The 15,748-nt window shown below is 40.0% G+C and overlaps 2 protein-coding genes across 10 annotated transcripts in view; both read left to right on the top strand.

The window, feature by feature from the left end:
* The window catches only part of LOC308391071 (disks large homolog 5-like), a 30,380-nt gene extending 28,018 nt beyond the window's left edge, over nucleotides 1-2,362 (top strand). For both annotated transcript variants that reach the window (XM_080873511.1, XM_080873510.1), the window contains exons 32-33: nucleotides 532-641; nucleotides 1,460-2,362. In XM_080873511.1, the coding sequence (XP_080729637.1) occupies nucleotides 532-641; nucleotides 1,460-1,563 (214 nt within the window). In that variant the 3' untranslated portion in view covers nucleotides 1,564-2,362. The remainder of the gene's footprint in view (nucleotides 1-531; nucleotides 642-1,459) is intronic.
* Nucleotides 2,363-3,087: 725 nt separating this feature from the next.
* LOC308390961 (calcium-activated potassium channel subunit alpha-1a-like) overlaps nucleotides 3,088-15,748 on the top strand; it is a 103,474-nt gene continuing 90,813 nt past the window's right edge. For 6 of the 8 annotated variants that reach the window (XM_080873355.1, XM_080873358.1, XM_080873357.1 and 3 more), the window contains exon 1: nucleotides 3,088-4,003. In XM_080873355.1, the coding sequence (XP_080729481.1) occupies nucleotides 3,770-4,003 (234 nt within the window). In that variant the 5' untranslated portion in view covers nucleotides 3,088-3,769. The remainder of the gene's footprint in view (nucleotides 4,004-15,748) is intronic. The other 2 variants (XM_080873354.1, XM_080873360.1) reach the window with 2 other exon arrangements.

Genomic DNA, 15,748 nt, shown 5'->3' with positions numbered 1-15,748 from the left:
CTGAAGCTAAGCTGTTAGATTTCTTGGCAGAAATGAGAAGTTTTGCTGTAAAAACTAGTAGATATCTCCTTTAAATTGCATCTATAGTTACTTTAGTCAACATCTGAGTATTTTTTTATTTTATTTCGATAAAATGCTAATAAGGGTAGTTGATCCTTGTTAACTTTGCTGATTTATCCAAAAAGACTTTCTTGTCTATTACTGCCAGTAGAATTTCCAGGAAAATGGTTTTCATTTAAGTTAATGTTGGCAGTAGCAGCCCAGAAACATGAATAATTTATATGCAGTTGAATTGGGATAAATGTATTCACATTTTTGTATAAAAGAAATTCACTCTAAATTTGTATTTAGCAATGTTCAAGATGTATTAAAATATCCACACACTATTATTACTGTTTATAAACATGTCTGCAGATTTTTAGTAATACAAAATATGGAAATTGTGACTGTTTTGTTGACATCAAGAATCTGACACTTTGAGTGTTTGAAATGAGGTTTTGTAGCAGGCTGACAGGGCTGATGTTTCCTCAGAGAGCAGAAGGACCCTTTGTACCTGCGGGATAAACTGTCTCAGAAACATTCCAGGGAGCAGTTTGAGGCAGCGCAGAAAATAGAGCAGGACTACAGCCGCTTCTTCACAGGTTGGTGGGATAGGCTTATGTTCACTCGATGTTAATTTGTATACAGGCATTATAATTCTAATTATTGTAACCTTAACCACACCTACAGTACACAGAAATGTGTAACTGCAAACTGAATCCCAGTTTACAAAGAAAGGTGTATTTTTGTAACCATTTTTTCACCTCGGGCTTAAAAGTCCATCAATAATCAGACACAAACTGTTTAATGGCATTTATCGCTGTATGTCCAAAATTTTTGGTGATAGTCTCTGAGATTTGTTTTTAACTGTATTTATTTCATGTTATTTAGAGTTTAGTCTTAAAGAGGAGGTATTGGGAGCACTGTATGTGTGTTCTTTAAGAAGAGTTAAAGTTCTGGTAACTGGAGCAGCAGACAGTCTGACACCCAACTGTCTGCCTGATTAATGACTAGAAAAGGAGGCGACTTATACACAAGGGCTTTTGCAATGAACACATACCACAACTGATCCCATCTATTAGGGAGAGTTGGCCGGCCAACTTCTGCACACATGCCACGATTGTGATTATATTTATCAGCACTTTCATTAAAAGTATCTGTTGATAGACAGCTTATACCAGTTTGTCTTCACAGTTTACAACTGTAAGTCTTTTATTTCCACAGTCCTGTTGGTTGGTGTCAACATTAGTCTCATTACATGCTTGATATAATTGAAAATGAGTAGTGCTTAGATTATGCAAAAATAAGAAAAAATCACATTGGTCTGGGAGCTGAGTGACTGAATGGGGAAAAAATGAAAGAACTTTCAATGGGATGTGTTAACCACAAAAATACCACCCTCCTCCCAACTGTATTGCAGGTATTGTCCAGGGAGGCAGCGTCTCCTACATTTGCACTCAGATCATGACCATCGTGGAGCAGGAACAGAGTAAAGTACTGTGGATTCCAGATGGAGCCCTGTAAAAGTATCTCCCCTTGTTCATGTCAACCAGAAACATTCCAGGATGTAGCGAAGATGTTCAAATCCAGCAGTTCACAGCCGACTCGATGGTTAACATCCAATACTTCTCACTTACAGCAATATCAGCACACATGATTTGCAATATTCCTACTACAGTAATTATATAGTACAGAGACTTGTTTACACTAGTCTTCAATACTTGAATTGTGTATTCCCTCATATTCAGTAGCACTCCTTTAATCCCTTGAATTGTCAGACCACAGGGACTCTGCATCAACTCCAAACTGAAGATGGACCACTGTGTTCCCTCCTTGATATTTATGTCTTCTCTTGCCATTTAATTTATCTAATCAAGTCAAAGATGTTGGTTATGATCCTTTGTTATACAACTGTAGCTCTCTAGTGAATAATGTTCTTATTTATAGAGGAGAAATTGCTTCCTTCACATTATGTCAGTCTTTATTTGGATCATTTCACTCCTCTCATATAATATTGTGCCAAGCTAAATATATTTAATACACCACACTTATTAACACTGCAATTTTCCTTGTAAATCACGCAGCAGGTTTGCTAGTTTCTGCCAATATTCTTTGTCAGGTGGATTTTTATTTTTTTATTTTTTTTTGTTTTTAAATTTAAGAAGGGATTTTATTTTATTTTTTTCATCTGTTGGCTAAACACATGTACGTGTTCCTCCTTGAATTTTCACGTCAATCACGTTGAGAGCATTTCATCTGGATGTCAGATAAAACACTTTACATCAGGCTTTCTCCAAATGAAGGTTATTGTTTCTATAAAATATTAAACATTCAGTTAATGGAGTGCAAGTTGTCTGTGTTTTCTTTGCACATCTGAATGCTAACATCAGCTCACAAATAGCGGGCTGGTTATTTGTCAAGAAAAACTGGACTCAAGTTGGACCTCAATCAGTGCACAGTTTGTCCTCGAGGGGGAGTAATTTACCACTAGACGAGAGAAAACAAGATGTCCTGTTTAGTACTTTTCCTTACCATGTTTTATAACTGCCCATATAAATACTCTTATTCCAATATTTGGAAACTTTTTACATTTTGGGTTTTCTAAGCCTTTAATGCGTGGTGGCGTGGAAACAATGAAAATGTATGGTGTATTCTCTGCTGCAATGTGTTTTTTAAACCCGTATTTCCATCACTGCTGGAGAAAACGTTTTCTCGTTTAAAGGCTCCAGACATCCTTAGATTGATGTTAAAGCTCCATATAAAGATGTAGGACACCAATAAGAGAATTTCATTTTCGTCACTTTGCCCCACCTTATTATAGAAATACAGTTTGAAATGTGATTATAGTTTAGGAACATAGATCTAATGTACAAAACTAAAACGTCTGTACAAAATTAAGGCTTTAAAAGCACGGTGGCTCTAACCATAAAGTTACAACCATCAAAAATTGATGAAGCGGTCACTATAAATAACCAGACATCAAGATAAGCATCGACGTCTGCTATTGATGGCTCCTCCCCCGCTACCTGTAAATCTGCGATGCCATCTTCCAACAAATGGATGTGACAGAGGGAGTCGGAGAACGAGAATTGCGTACAAGAATAAAACGGTCATTTTTTTTCCAACCCAAACGATATATCCGTAAAGGAAACGACAAACTGCGGCCTTTGACGCGAGGACGGCATTCAACAGTGCGCGGTGCTGAGCTCAAGTAGCGGACCTGCTGAAGGCTACGCTGTAAAAAAAACAAAAAAACAAGGTGGGGGAGTGAGTGAATCGACTGGCGACGACAGCACGCCTCTTCAGTGTTATCATAACGCCGCTGCAGTTTCATCCATCGGATCTGTGAGAAAACCGTGAGTTTTGAGGAGTTTGAACAAGAAATTTGATTTTTACGCACACGTCTAACGGATGACGCGCAATCCCGGCAACGAACACGCGTCGTGAGGCGCACGACTGAGATCTTAATTTCAAAAGAAGTTTGGGGGTTTTTTTTGGTTTTTTGTTTTTTTTTTTTTTAATTGCGAGTGTGGCTCTTGTGGACTTTAACTTTTACATCTTTGCTTAGAGTGAAGCCAGATGAGATGGAAGAGGAGCGGAAGGTGGTTGGCTGAACATGCCTGAGCCGTTGTGGCATCAGGGGGCGCTGGCTGGAGCTCCCCAAAGGCCCTGAATCCCAGTTGAGTTGATTGTTTGTTTTTAGGGGCTGGCAGGTGACCAGAAGTCGGTAATGCCGAAAAACAGGGAGAGATTCAACCCGGACCCATCCATCCACATATCCAAGATGAATGTGATCATCCCGTTCTCACCAGATGTGCCCTGTGATAACAACGGCCAGCGGATGTGGTGGGCTTTCCTCGCCTCTTCCATGGTCACTTTCTTTGGGGGTCTCTTCATAATCCTGCTGTGGAGAACTCTCAAATACCTGTGGACCGTATGCTGCCACTGTAACGCCAAAAAGAAGGTACGCCAGCTCATTTCATAACGCAGCACTCCTCCATGAAATCATCATAGAGGGGTTTTTGTGTAGCAGCCAGTTTGATTTGGGCTTGTAATTAAATCTGTAGTAGGTCCAATCAAAGTGCATGACTCTGAATAATGAACTCTGCTATTCTTGGCTTAATGTCACATACAATGCGAGCCTGTTATAATAAAACCTCTTTGATCTTGGACTGTAGGCTGTTAACGAGGAAAGTTGGTCCTCGTTAACAGCAGGTTTGCAGTTGGAGCTACCGCTGACACTTGTTGGTGCACCGCATTCAGTTTGTTCTTAGTTGATTTGAAGGTGATCCAGCGCACAAGTAGCCTACAAGTATTGTAAAAAGCTTAACTATCATACGAATTTAACATGTTGAGGAGCTTAATTCCCACACAATAAGAAAACAATTTGTGGGAATATTATGAAGATAGTTTGACATTTGTACAATGTACAACCAATGCTTGTGGTCATACATTGAAGGTTAGTGGAAGTTAAATTGTGCTGCTAAAAATAGGGGGGGCAAAACTAAAACCTGGTGTTTCCAGATATCATGTCCCGCTTAATGTGGATAATCCACCGGCCTCAAGCGCAGTACATTTTGAATTGGAGCTACATTCTGTTGAAGAATTTCTCACTGGATAATTTACAGAACAAACAGAGTAGCAGAGGCAAAATGTGCTGCTGAATCTTATTTTTACAAACAAAAATCCATCCAGCTGCATTTTATTGAGGACAAGGGATTTTTAATCTTCTGTAAACAGCAACTTAGCTTAGGTTCCCCCCTTTTGAGTTCTTGTCAACATAATCTGAAGTCGGCATCATTTTCTTTCAACTGTCCAGCTGAACATGCCGCCCAGTTTGTTTAGTGTATTTCATAAAGTCTGGAATACTCTAACCTGTTGAGGACACGTGGAGCTATCAGGGGCTGCTACATGGGTCAGATATGTTCATGCGTGTCTTTGTGTAATCTCCAGAGACAGCAGCAGCAGTAGTATTTAATTCAACTGCTACTACATTTTCGGCCTCACAGTAATGACATCATCTGCGCCAGGCCGTCTGCAGTCGTGTGTTAGAAAAATGAAAAATCTTTCTGTTGTGTTTTTCCATAAAGTCTCATTTTAGAGTTTCCGCCATTACGCATATGCTTAAGGGCAAAGATGGACTAGCTGATAAAAGTGCAAGAGATGGAGCAGTTTGTCTTAATGCATGTGCATTCATTTCTCAGACAGGCAGTTAGGGTGGAAGAGAATCGCTAAAGGCTGCATGCAGGGTGGTGCTGACCTTTTGAAGGGAAACGTCTGTATCATTTCCATGGTTGGGTTGAAGCTGCTTACAATTAAGGCTGCACATAACAATTAGAGTCATGGGTTATTTAATATGTCGATGTATCTTCTTTCTTAAAATACAGAATATACATCTTCCCAGCACCCAAATATTAACTACCAAGAATTCAGCTATATTAGTTGTCATGATACAAAGGGACAACTTACAAATATTTCAGGTTTTTGCTTCATAAATGAATAAACCTGAAAGACCGACACATTTTTCCGACTAATATTTAAGAGGATCCGTTTGTTTGGTTTGGTTTTTGGCCAAGATTTATTTATAGATGTAGAAAATTGGAACAGAAATGCTTTCCTGAAAACGGATCATGCCGAGGTTTTTCGTTTCAGGGTCCATAGCTGAACACTGTTTATGTGCGCATATAAGAGAGCAGTCAGGTCTTTTTGTGTGTTTTTGTGGAGCTGCCGAGCTCCACCAACCTGTTGTGCTACTCTGTGGGAGTCAGCCAGAGACGGGTCATCCTTTCACTTCCAATCTCTCCCTCTCTGCCTTTTGCTCTCCTGGCATTCATTTCATAACTCCTGCCCTGTTTTCTTCTCACCCTCTCTTCCTCATCCAAGAAGCAACCTTCCTCCAAAGTGTCAGAAATGCAGTGTCAGGCGCATACCGTATGTGCCATATGAATCAGTACTTTTGTTGCTAAGCAACTGGCAAGCAAAGGATTTCATTAGAAGAGTAAATCTCTGTTATGCAGTGGCTGTGAGATGTGGCAGGTTGTGTTGGAGGAACACCTCCCCACCCCCTCCCAGTCTGTGCATGTCATTAGCAGCCCAAACATGGAGCGTTAAGTGCATTGTTCATAGATGGGAGTTGATAATCTGTTTCCTTCTATTCTGATTTTTTTTAAAACTTTGTTTTCCCCTCTGTGGGGCTTTCACTGCCCAACTCTGCTCTGATCTGACAGCTCTTATGTCTCTGAGCCTCCATCTCTGTGGCTCTGTTCTCCCAGACTGATGGAAATCGATGAAACACGTCATTTGCGAGGTTCTGATGAATGGCTGCTATTATCCGTCTAGGAAAGAGGAAGAAATTGCTTTCATTGTAAATGGCACTGTACTCACAATGGGAGGATGACAAGTTGTGGCAGCTCCTCCGTCATGGTGCAGACTTTGTGAAACTTGCGCACACTTCTTTATTAGCTTGCGTTGAGTTTTGAGAGACCACATCTCCACTTATCCACGAACTGACTAGTGTTCAGTGATAATGTTTCATTGGACAATAAGAATTCCTGATGCCCCAAAGTGTCCAGAAGTTTATTACGGCAGTATTTCTGCTGGTTTTGATCCAGATACAAAAAACAGCAATGGATGGATTGTGATGAAATTTTTCTGGAGACGTTCATGTTCCCCTTTGTTATGGATTTTTTCATCAAGTAAGGTCTGAAATGTCGTGCTCAGTGGAGCCTTTTTGGGACACGATGACGTAACATCTCTGCTCACTCTTCATCAGTCTTGTATCTATAGGGGCCATAAGGCCAAACAGCATTTTTTTTTCTGTTTTTTTTAATCATTTGACTCTTATTTGGACCAAAGAGTAAATGCAGAAGGAAGCATAGAAACTCTCTTGAATGATGTATTTCAAAATCTCTCTGGCTTATAGGTCTGTTCATTTTTGCTCTGATGAGACCAAGATGCAGTAAGGTGTTACTCCTGCATACATTTAAACCTGGTATCACAAGAACCACATTACCTCTCACAGACACACCTTCTATAACATAAATGGTGAGGGAGCAGTCTTGATATAGATTTAAAGGAGTGCTGTGAAAACTTAAATGTATTATACATCAGTAGAAAGTAGACAGGAAAGCAGGGAATGACATGTACCAAAGGGTCAGATCGCCTGCTCACCTATGAGATCTGTAGTGGTGTCAAAGTATGACATCTTTGCTAGAGATGTTACATTTGTTTTGTTATGAATCATTTTTGTTGCATCATACTTTTAGAACAGGTCCAATCACATTGGTGTTAATAACTCTAGTTTTAATTTGGCTAATTGGGCGGTTGTCTGCCAAGGTGCCTCAGTGATTATCACTGTGACCTCACAGCAAGAAGGTCCTGGCTTTAAAGCTGCAAGCTGATTGGGGCCTTTGTATGTGGGTTTTGTTTCTGTGTGGGTTTTCTCTGGGTGCTCTGGCACATTAGGTTAAAATTTGCCATAGAGAGTTTGTCTCTCTATGTTACCCCTGTGATAGACGGGTGACCTGTCCAAGATGGCCTTTGGACTTGTGACAAGTAGAATATTTTAAAATTGTTCCACGTGTCTCTTATCATTGAGCTCAAATGTTGCAATTTTGCTGTATGTTTTGCAGCTGTTGGTGACAATATTTGCGGAGTTTGTTGAGGTGGAAATGTCAAACAGCAGCCTTGGGCTTCAGGGGTTCAGTGTGATTTTAATACTTAATGCTTGCAGGCTACAGAAGGACACTGAACATCAGCATGCTGGTGCTGTCCTTGCATTAAATCTGAAGTACCTACAGCTGGGTTTTATCTGTTATTAAAATTTGATTACATTTAAATGCATGTTGTCTTGTTAGCAATAGTCCTTTTCAATCTTTAACGTACCTAATTTGTGATGTTTTATTGGCTAAAAAGGATTTAAAGGATTGTTGTTCTTCTTACCGCCTCTCTTACGCAGGCAGTTCAACATGACACCTTAGATGTGTCAGGCATGGAAGGGTGTGGTTGCGGGGGTGTTGAGTGGAGGACTCAGGTAAAGAGTCGTGCTCATGGTGCGTTCAAGTGCTGTCTGAAACATTGTAATTATCAGCTGAGGGCTCGTGATCAAACAGTAGCAATTAATAATAATAATAATAATGGATTGGATTTATATAGCGCTTTTCAAGGCACCCAAAGCGCTTTACAATGCCACTATTCATTCACTCTAGCATTCATACACTGGTGGAGGCAAGCTACGGTTGTAGCCACAGCTGCCCTGGGGCAGACTGACAGAAGCGAGGCTGCCATTTCGCGCCATCGGCCCCTCTGGCCAACACCAGTAGGCGGTAGGGTAAAGTGTCTTGCCCAAGGACACAACGACCAGGACAGAGAGCCCAGGGATCGAACCGGCGACCTTCCGGTTACAGATACGCTTCCCAACCCCCTGAGCCACGGTCAGTAAGTCGGAACAGCTGAGTGGCAATTTTCTGTTGTCATCTTCACACACAAAGACATAAAGACTTGCATATGCACACACAAAAAGCTAGATAGTCAGCCAGGCAATACAACACAGTATCAATATCAGGGTTCATAAATTACTTTGAAAATAATCAGTTTTTGCTCTCTGTCGCTGAATCATAACTTTGTTTTCTGCAGCAGGATTTGGTTGGTGTCCATTTCACTTTTTCCTTGGCTAAGAACTCTTGAGCACATCTCGCACATCCCAGTAATAAGAAGTAGCACCTAATGGCAGCATAATTTAACAACTAGACCCTAAATCCTCTGACAATGTCCTCTGCAATTTAGCCTGTCGGTCTCGTTTTTAACTAAAGGAAATGTATTCATTCAAATGTCTGTTTAATTGGCCGTGTAATTAGTTGGTTAAGTATAAGCTTGCTCACATTGCATAATATAAGCAGCAAGGTGGAGCTTGGCTGTCACTGCACCATCTGGGATCCAACAGGTCTCAGATGAACACTGTTGTTAAACATCTCAACTGTCCCGTAGCCTGCTGGCTTTTTTCTGTTCACAAAGACAGTAGAAGGTGTTTGGTTTCCACACATGTTATTTTTGCATATCAAATTTAAAGCTAGCATTCTGATCTTAAGTATTATCTTAATCATTTGAACTAAATGTCCTTGCTACATTTCAGTGCATCTTTATCCATTTTAAATACTGCAGTTTCTGTTAAATAACAAATGCATTCAAAGTCCTGTTTTAGCCTGTAACTTCTGGACAAATTTCCTCACACTTTGTATATACAATCATGTAGAAAATAAATACAAATTGAGTCCAAAATACTTTACACTGTGTAAAAATCTAAATAAAAACAGAATGCAATGATTTGAAATTCTCAAACTCTGTTATAACCTTGCTCAAAACCATAATGTGGAGTTGAGACTGACACCAGAGTTTTTAGAAAGATTCATTTTATTTTAAATTACAAGTTTATCTCAGTTGTAGACAATTGACACTTTAGACTCTTGCACTGCTCTGTAGGTTGGGTAGAGGTTGCAAAAAGCTGTAACACGACCCCAGTTTCCTCCAGGGGCCTTAAAATACTAAAAAATGTCAGTCAGTCGTCTTCCAGACCTGAAAGATCAATGCTGAAAGGACATGTGTGGCTGGCAACAGGAACAAGTATGTGTCTGACCAGTGCCCATCACATGCTTTCGCATAAGTAGACTTCGCTAAACATACATGAATGCCCTTACAAGAGGATCATACAAGTTGTCAAATTGAACGAACACACACACACACACACACACACACACACAGAAGAATTAGTCCACACACAAACCAAAGTAGGAACCAATAATCCCAACCAAAAGTGATCTGTTGTCTCCACAGCACAAATGGTTACATGCAACCTGTTCCTATACAACACATTACTATATCCAAAAAAGTGAGTAAAGCAAGTGTACTGGTGACCAACCACAAATGGGGAATCATGCCCATGACACAATCTCAACAAATGTGGCTCAACCGGGCAGCAACATTCACAAGTGATCCACCAGAAGTGGGCCAATCTCTTTACAACACTAGAGGTCAAAGCACAAAACACTCATGTCATCATTAGGCATCCATAACCAAAGCTGAAGCTGAACACGACATGCCTGCGCAGCTAAATGCTTCCCAGTGGGCCATAACTAATAAAACTGCCTCAACCTTCTCACAAAATTTCCTACAAAAGTCAGTGTTACTGTTTTAACTTTGAGCAACTCTCAAGCAAATATACAATAATAAAACTGAAAACCCCAAACTAATTTCACCTAGCTAACCTTCAGTGGTGTACCAAGCGTAAAGGAACTTTAAACATAAAAATCATGAGCAGGCAGCAGACCAAAGATGCCATTCACTGCTGAACACTGAGGCTTAGCTCCACTCAGGACAACCATCAAACATAATAAACTAAGACAGCAAAGCAAAAATAAACACCTGCTTTAATAGAAGGGCAGTACAGCCACCTAGCTGAAACACACCTGCTAAAGATTATTTGCTCAGTTCTAGTGAAATCCTAGAATCCTCAGTTCTAGTGAAAGTAAACCATCACTCATCTCACCAAAAACAACTAACAGAAACACACCTGTGTTTAGTCTCGCACGAAAACCCCATTTATGTTACCACCTGGCTCAAAAGCAGCAACATAGAGTGGAGACTGACAGTAGAGTCTGTAGAATTACCTAACTAGTTAGTTAGCTTAAAAAACAACCAAAAAAATGGTCGATAATTAAGCCTTGGCAACACCTACACTCTTGCCCTGCCACTGCAAGGTGGGTAGGGGTCACATAGGGGTGTAACACGATAGAACGAGAAATCAAAGGTTTAAACTGAGAAAATATACCACTTACATTTATACAATCGAAAGATTCAGAGAATCTGGATAAATGAACATTGGAAGCTCGTGATCTTTGGGATCTACGACAGCGTGGCTTTATTGCAGAAGAGTGCACTGAACTGGCCTGCCTGCACTCCAGACTTTTCAGCCACTCAAAATATTCGGAGCATCATGAAATGAAAAATGCAACAAAGAAGATCCAGGTCTGTTGATCAGGTAGAATCCTGTCAGACAAGATCGGGGGAAAAATCCATCAGCTGCTCTCCTCAGCTCCCAGAACTTTTTTGAAATCAAAACTGCCATCAAATTCAAATGCAGCTTATATTTTTTCCTATATGGTCCATTTTCTCAGTTTAAACATTTGATATGGTTTCTATGTTATATTATGAATACAATTTGGGTTTATGGAATTTGTAACTTAGTAGTTTTTATTTGGATTTAACACAGCATCCCAACATTTCCAGAACTCATTTTCTAATTGTATTCATTGTGAGGAAGAACTTTGGTCTACACATAATCTTTCATTACCCCAACATATTTCAGGAAGGCTTTCTCTCTTGGTTCATTATTAACGTGATTTAAATGAATGTATGTCTAAATAATTTAGTCATTTTTTGGAGAAATCGTGTCCCCCACCACATGTTCTATTCTAGTTTAATACTCTCACTTTGAGAAATGATCATGGTGCATCCTGAGAATAGGCCAGCCGTTTTGATTAATGACGTTCGGCGTCAGGAAGACTAGATTTAGGTGAGATAGTGAAACCTAAATTTGGAGGCTCTGACTACTGATCAAAGTGACAAAGAGGAGCTGTGCTCTCTGAGCTGCTGTAATGACTGCATGTGCTTTTCTGCTGCTATTAAAAATGGATCTAAGCTATTTTCGTTACATTAAAGTGAAGTCTAGTGAACGATTGTTTTCACCCTCTGGTGTTTGGATAGCCATAACGCTTAAAATATTGCACTTAGAATAGTAAACGTGGCATGGACTGTACATGTTAACGCTTGCTGTATCTGGTTTTTTTTTTCATGCAGGAAGGATTTAAATGTCAAAAACACTGCGCTTTAGTTTATCATTGACGGTATCTTCCTGTGTGTGACCTTAAGATAAAGTCACTCATCTGACCCTTTTAAAGAATAATTGGACAGTCATGAATCGCAACTCCATAATCTTTGAACTCTGCTTTTAGTGTCATGACGACGTGTTTTCAGCTTACATTTTTAGATTTGGTCATTAAACTGGTGGGGAATAGCAGCGTGATGCCAATTAAACCTACTTAACGGCTATCACTTTCCCCCACTGAAGCCTGCGCCACTTTATTCATTAAAGCAGAAAAGTGCGGTGTCAGAGAAATGCATTAAACGTTCACATAACTGTGCCATTATTCCAAACGGTTCTGGAAAGAAAACAAAAGTGATGCACCGTCCATCACTATTACTCACTTTCAGTACAGACACTTTGTTCCCCCTCAAAAAATTTGTATTGTATACAATGTGCTGTATATGAAAAGCATGATTTCAATGATATCACGCTCTTCTTCTTTTGGCTGCTCCTTTAAGGGGTCGCCTGCATCTTACTCTACCTGTTGCATCGTCTGCTGTGACACCAAACCTCTGCATGTCATCCTTCACTACATCCATGAGTCTCTGTAGTCTTCCTCTTTTCCTCCTGTCTGGCATCTTCACATTCACCATCCTTTGTCCAATATATCCAGTATCCCTTCCTCTGCACATGTCCAAAGGTCTCAGGCTTTCCTCTCTAACTTTGTCTCCAAACCGCATAACCTGAGCTGTCCCCCTGATGTACTCGTTTCTCTGATATACTCATTTCTAATCCTGTGACAAGCGATGAGGCAGGGTTAATCTTCTAAACCAAAATCCATGATACTTGAGTAGAGAGGTGAGTATGAAATGAGACAGGAATTCAAGACAAAAATTAAATTTCTCCTGGTGGAGAACAGAGCTCTCTGAGTGATTTTCTTGTTTTCCTTTTTCTATTTCTTTCCTTTTTTGTATATGTGCTTGTTTCAAATAAAAAAAGTTAGAAATAAGTATTTCCTTAAAATCTGAAAAATTGCAGGAGATCAGGAGACAAAGTTAAGCCTTTTTGCAAAGATTGGCCAGGAAAAAATGTAAACGGATAAAATTTGTAATCATCTGTGAAACTTTACACTTCCAGTTTATAAAGCAAGCTGCATTAGCCTCGTGGTTAAATCAAGAGAAGGTCACTGAGCTGCATAGGGACATTTCTTTCCTCAGCCTTGTTGGCTCAGTTGCAAAACCATTTTTACAGGCTGAGTGTTATTCTCCATAACAATATGCCGTTTTTGTGCAAAGAATTTTTCCTTTCATATACAGTTTATGGGAACACTCTGTGTAGATGTTTTAGTTGTTTTTATAGACAAATGACATGTTTAGACTTGGCCAATAAACGAGGCTCACGCTCTTAACGTTTAGTCAGACTGCCGTTAGCTTTGATGATAGCTTGCATTTGCTGTGTCACATTTATTTATGTGCAGAGCTGCATTAACTTTTTTGCCAAGATGTCATATTGATGATGGGAGAGTCAGACCGTTACGTAAAGCATTAAACTGCACATCGCAGTGGTTCACAATGGGATTAAGGTCTGGACTCTGCGGTGGCCAATCCATGTGTGAAAATGGTGTCTCATACTCCCTGGAGCGCTCTTTGACAATTTGAGCCCAAAAAATCCTGGCATTGTCATCTTGTAATATGCCTGTGCCATCAGAGAAGCAAAAGGCATTGATGGGAAACCTGATCATTTAGTATGTTCAGATAGACAGCTGACCTCCGTTTTGAGCACATAACATTGCTGAACATAGAGCTGACTGATTGAAGCAACCTCAGATCATAACACTGCCTCCACACGCTCGTAGGGTAGGCATTAGGCATGGGCGCATCACTTTATCTGGCTCTCTTTTTACCCTGATACGCCCATCACTCTGGAACATAGTAAATTTGGACCACACGACTTATTTTTCATTGCTACGAGTCCAATTTTTATACTTACAATCAAGTTGAAGTGTTTCTTCTAATCCAGTTAGGCTCACTGATAAATGGTTTTCTGAAGGCTACACAGCTGTTTAGTCCACATTGCTTGTGAGATGATGGCTCACCACTATCGTTCCAGTATGTCTGCGAAGGTTCTCAGTCATCCAGGTCATCGAAGTCTAAGGAGCTTGGAAAAGAAAAGCGTCTGGACTTCTTTAAGTTTCCTTAAAGACGTTTCACCTCTCATCCAAGAGGCTTTTTCAGTTCTAAGAGCAATTGGTGGAGAGTCCCAGATTTTAAGCCCTATGGGAATGCCCCCAAGAGGGTCATGGACCCCCTATTGAGCCTCTACCTAATCACACAAGCCAAGGAACGGGTGTGGGTCATAATCAGCCAAGGTTTCAGGTAAACTCACTGAGCCCACTATCCTTCCAGGTTTTAATAATTAGCATATTGGAGAGTTCTAACCAAATTTTTAGCTTCAGAAGTCTCTTTAGTTGTTTTCTTTGCTTGATGCAGGCCAATAGTTCGACTCTTCTAAAAGGGAAGCCATTGGGTGACAGTGGGTTGTCTTCCAACATGGAATCATGCAGTGATTATCCAATGCAAAGTTCTTATCTCTTTGATTAGTTAAATCCAGGTAGTAACGTTTTTAGCCAGTAAGCATATGTTTCATATATTTACATACACTTACACTTAGATATACTTAAACATGACTGTTGCTAACTGGGAAGCTAGGATGCTGTTTTACAATATTAATGAGCTACTTGTACTATCAGTTGTTGTGGCTTGGAGGTAAAGTATCTGAAGATAAGTAAACTGTGTGGCAGACTAAAGTAATAGTTCCTTTAAATAACTACCATTTCTATAAATAATAATTCTTATTTCGCGCCACATTAAACTTTAGACTGTGATGTGACACATTGTGTTTCATACATCCTAGAGACTCATAGCTATTGTGACCCTTGGTAACCCTTGGTGCTTACAGCTTGCGTCCAATCAAAGTCAGCCTTTAACTCTGACGAAACCAATAAAATCTATACCTATTCCAGAGTTTTCATTTAAACTAATAAATCACAGGTTGCAGTCAGGGATACCTGGGTGTTTTAGCATTTCCTAGCCAAACAATTTAGACTACACCCCATTTTTCAGTTTACTGCCATGGCCTTAGATCTCCATAGCTTTGTTGCTTAACACTTTACTGTAACACTAATTGAAGAGGCTGCTGACTGACAAGTGAAACAGCTTTTTCTTTTCCCTTTCAGTCCCTTACCCAAGTCTTATCCACTCACCGTGATCTCCTTAAGGCGATTCAGAAGTGAGATTCAACTTAAATTCCCCTAAAGTCTCTGTATCAAGACCAATCTGATAAGATTTTTTTTTTAAATAAATGATGTAACCTTGGAAAGTGTTGGAAGCTTGGCTTACAATGCAAGACCCTGCTGCAGAAGCGCCTCTGTAAGAAACTGTCCACAGATAGAGCAGAATGAGACTCGGTATCTGTATGAAAACAGCTGATACCTGTTGGCTGAAATTTCTAAACTGGAGTTTCACAGAATTGGTTGCTGGCTGCATTAGCTGCTAAGTGAAGTGGACATGTTGTTGTGGCGTTATCAGGTTAGCTGCAGGGCTCTGGACAGGCTGCAGGAAGTCTAACATGGGCTGACGGCGGTTTAATGGCTGTGTACATGATCGAATTTCTTTGTTGAGCAAACTATTCAGTTACGATAAGAAGGTTGATTGAAATGTGTGGTCTGAATATAGGCAGAAATTATGTAAACTGTACACGTTAACAAAATTAATACACTGCAGATGTTTGAAGTATCAGTACTTGACTTTTTGGTTATTTTTTATGACTTAACTTGCTTGAGATTTATTTCTA

This window comes from Rhamphochromis sp. 'chilingali' (assembly GCF_963969265.1).
Source record: "Rhamphochromis sp. 'chilingali' genome assembly, chromosome: 22".
In the NCBI taxonomy this organism is placed as follows: Eukaryota; Metazoa; Chordata; class Actinopteri; order Cichliformes; family Cichlidae; genus Rhamphochromis; species Rhamphochromis sp. 'chilingali'.
Note: the sequence above shows the minus strand (reverse complement) of the source record. Positions and strands in the feature narration are given on the sequence as shown.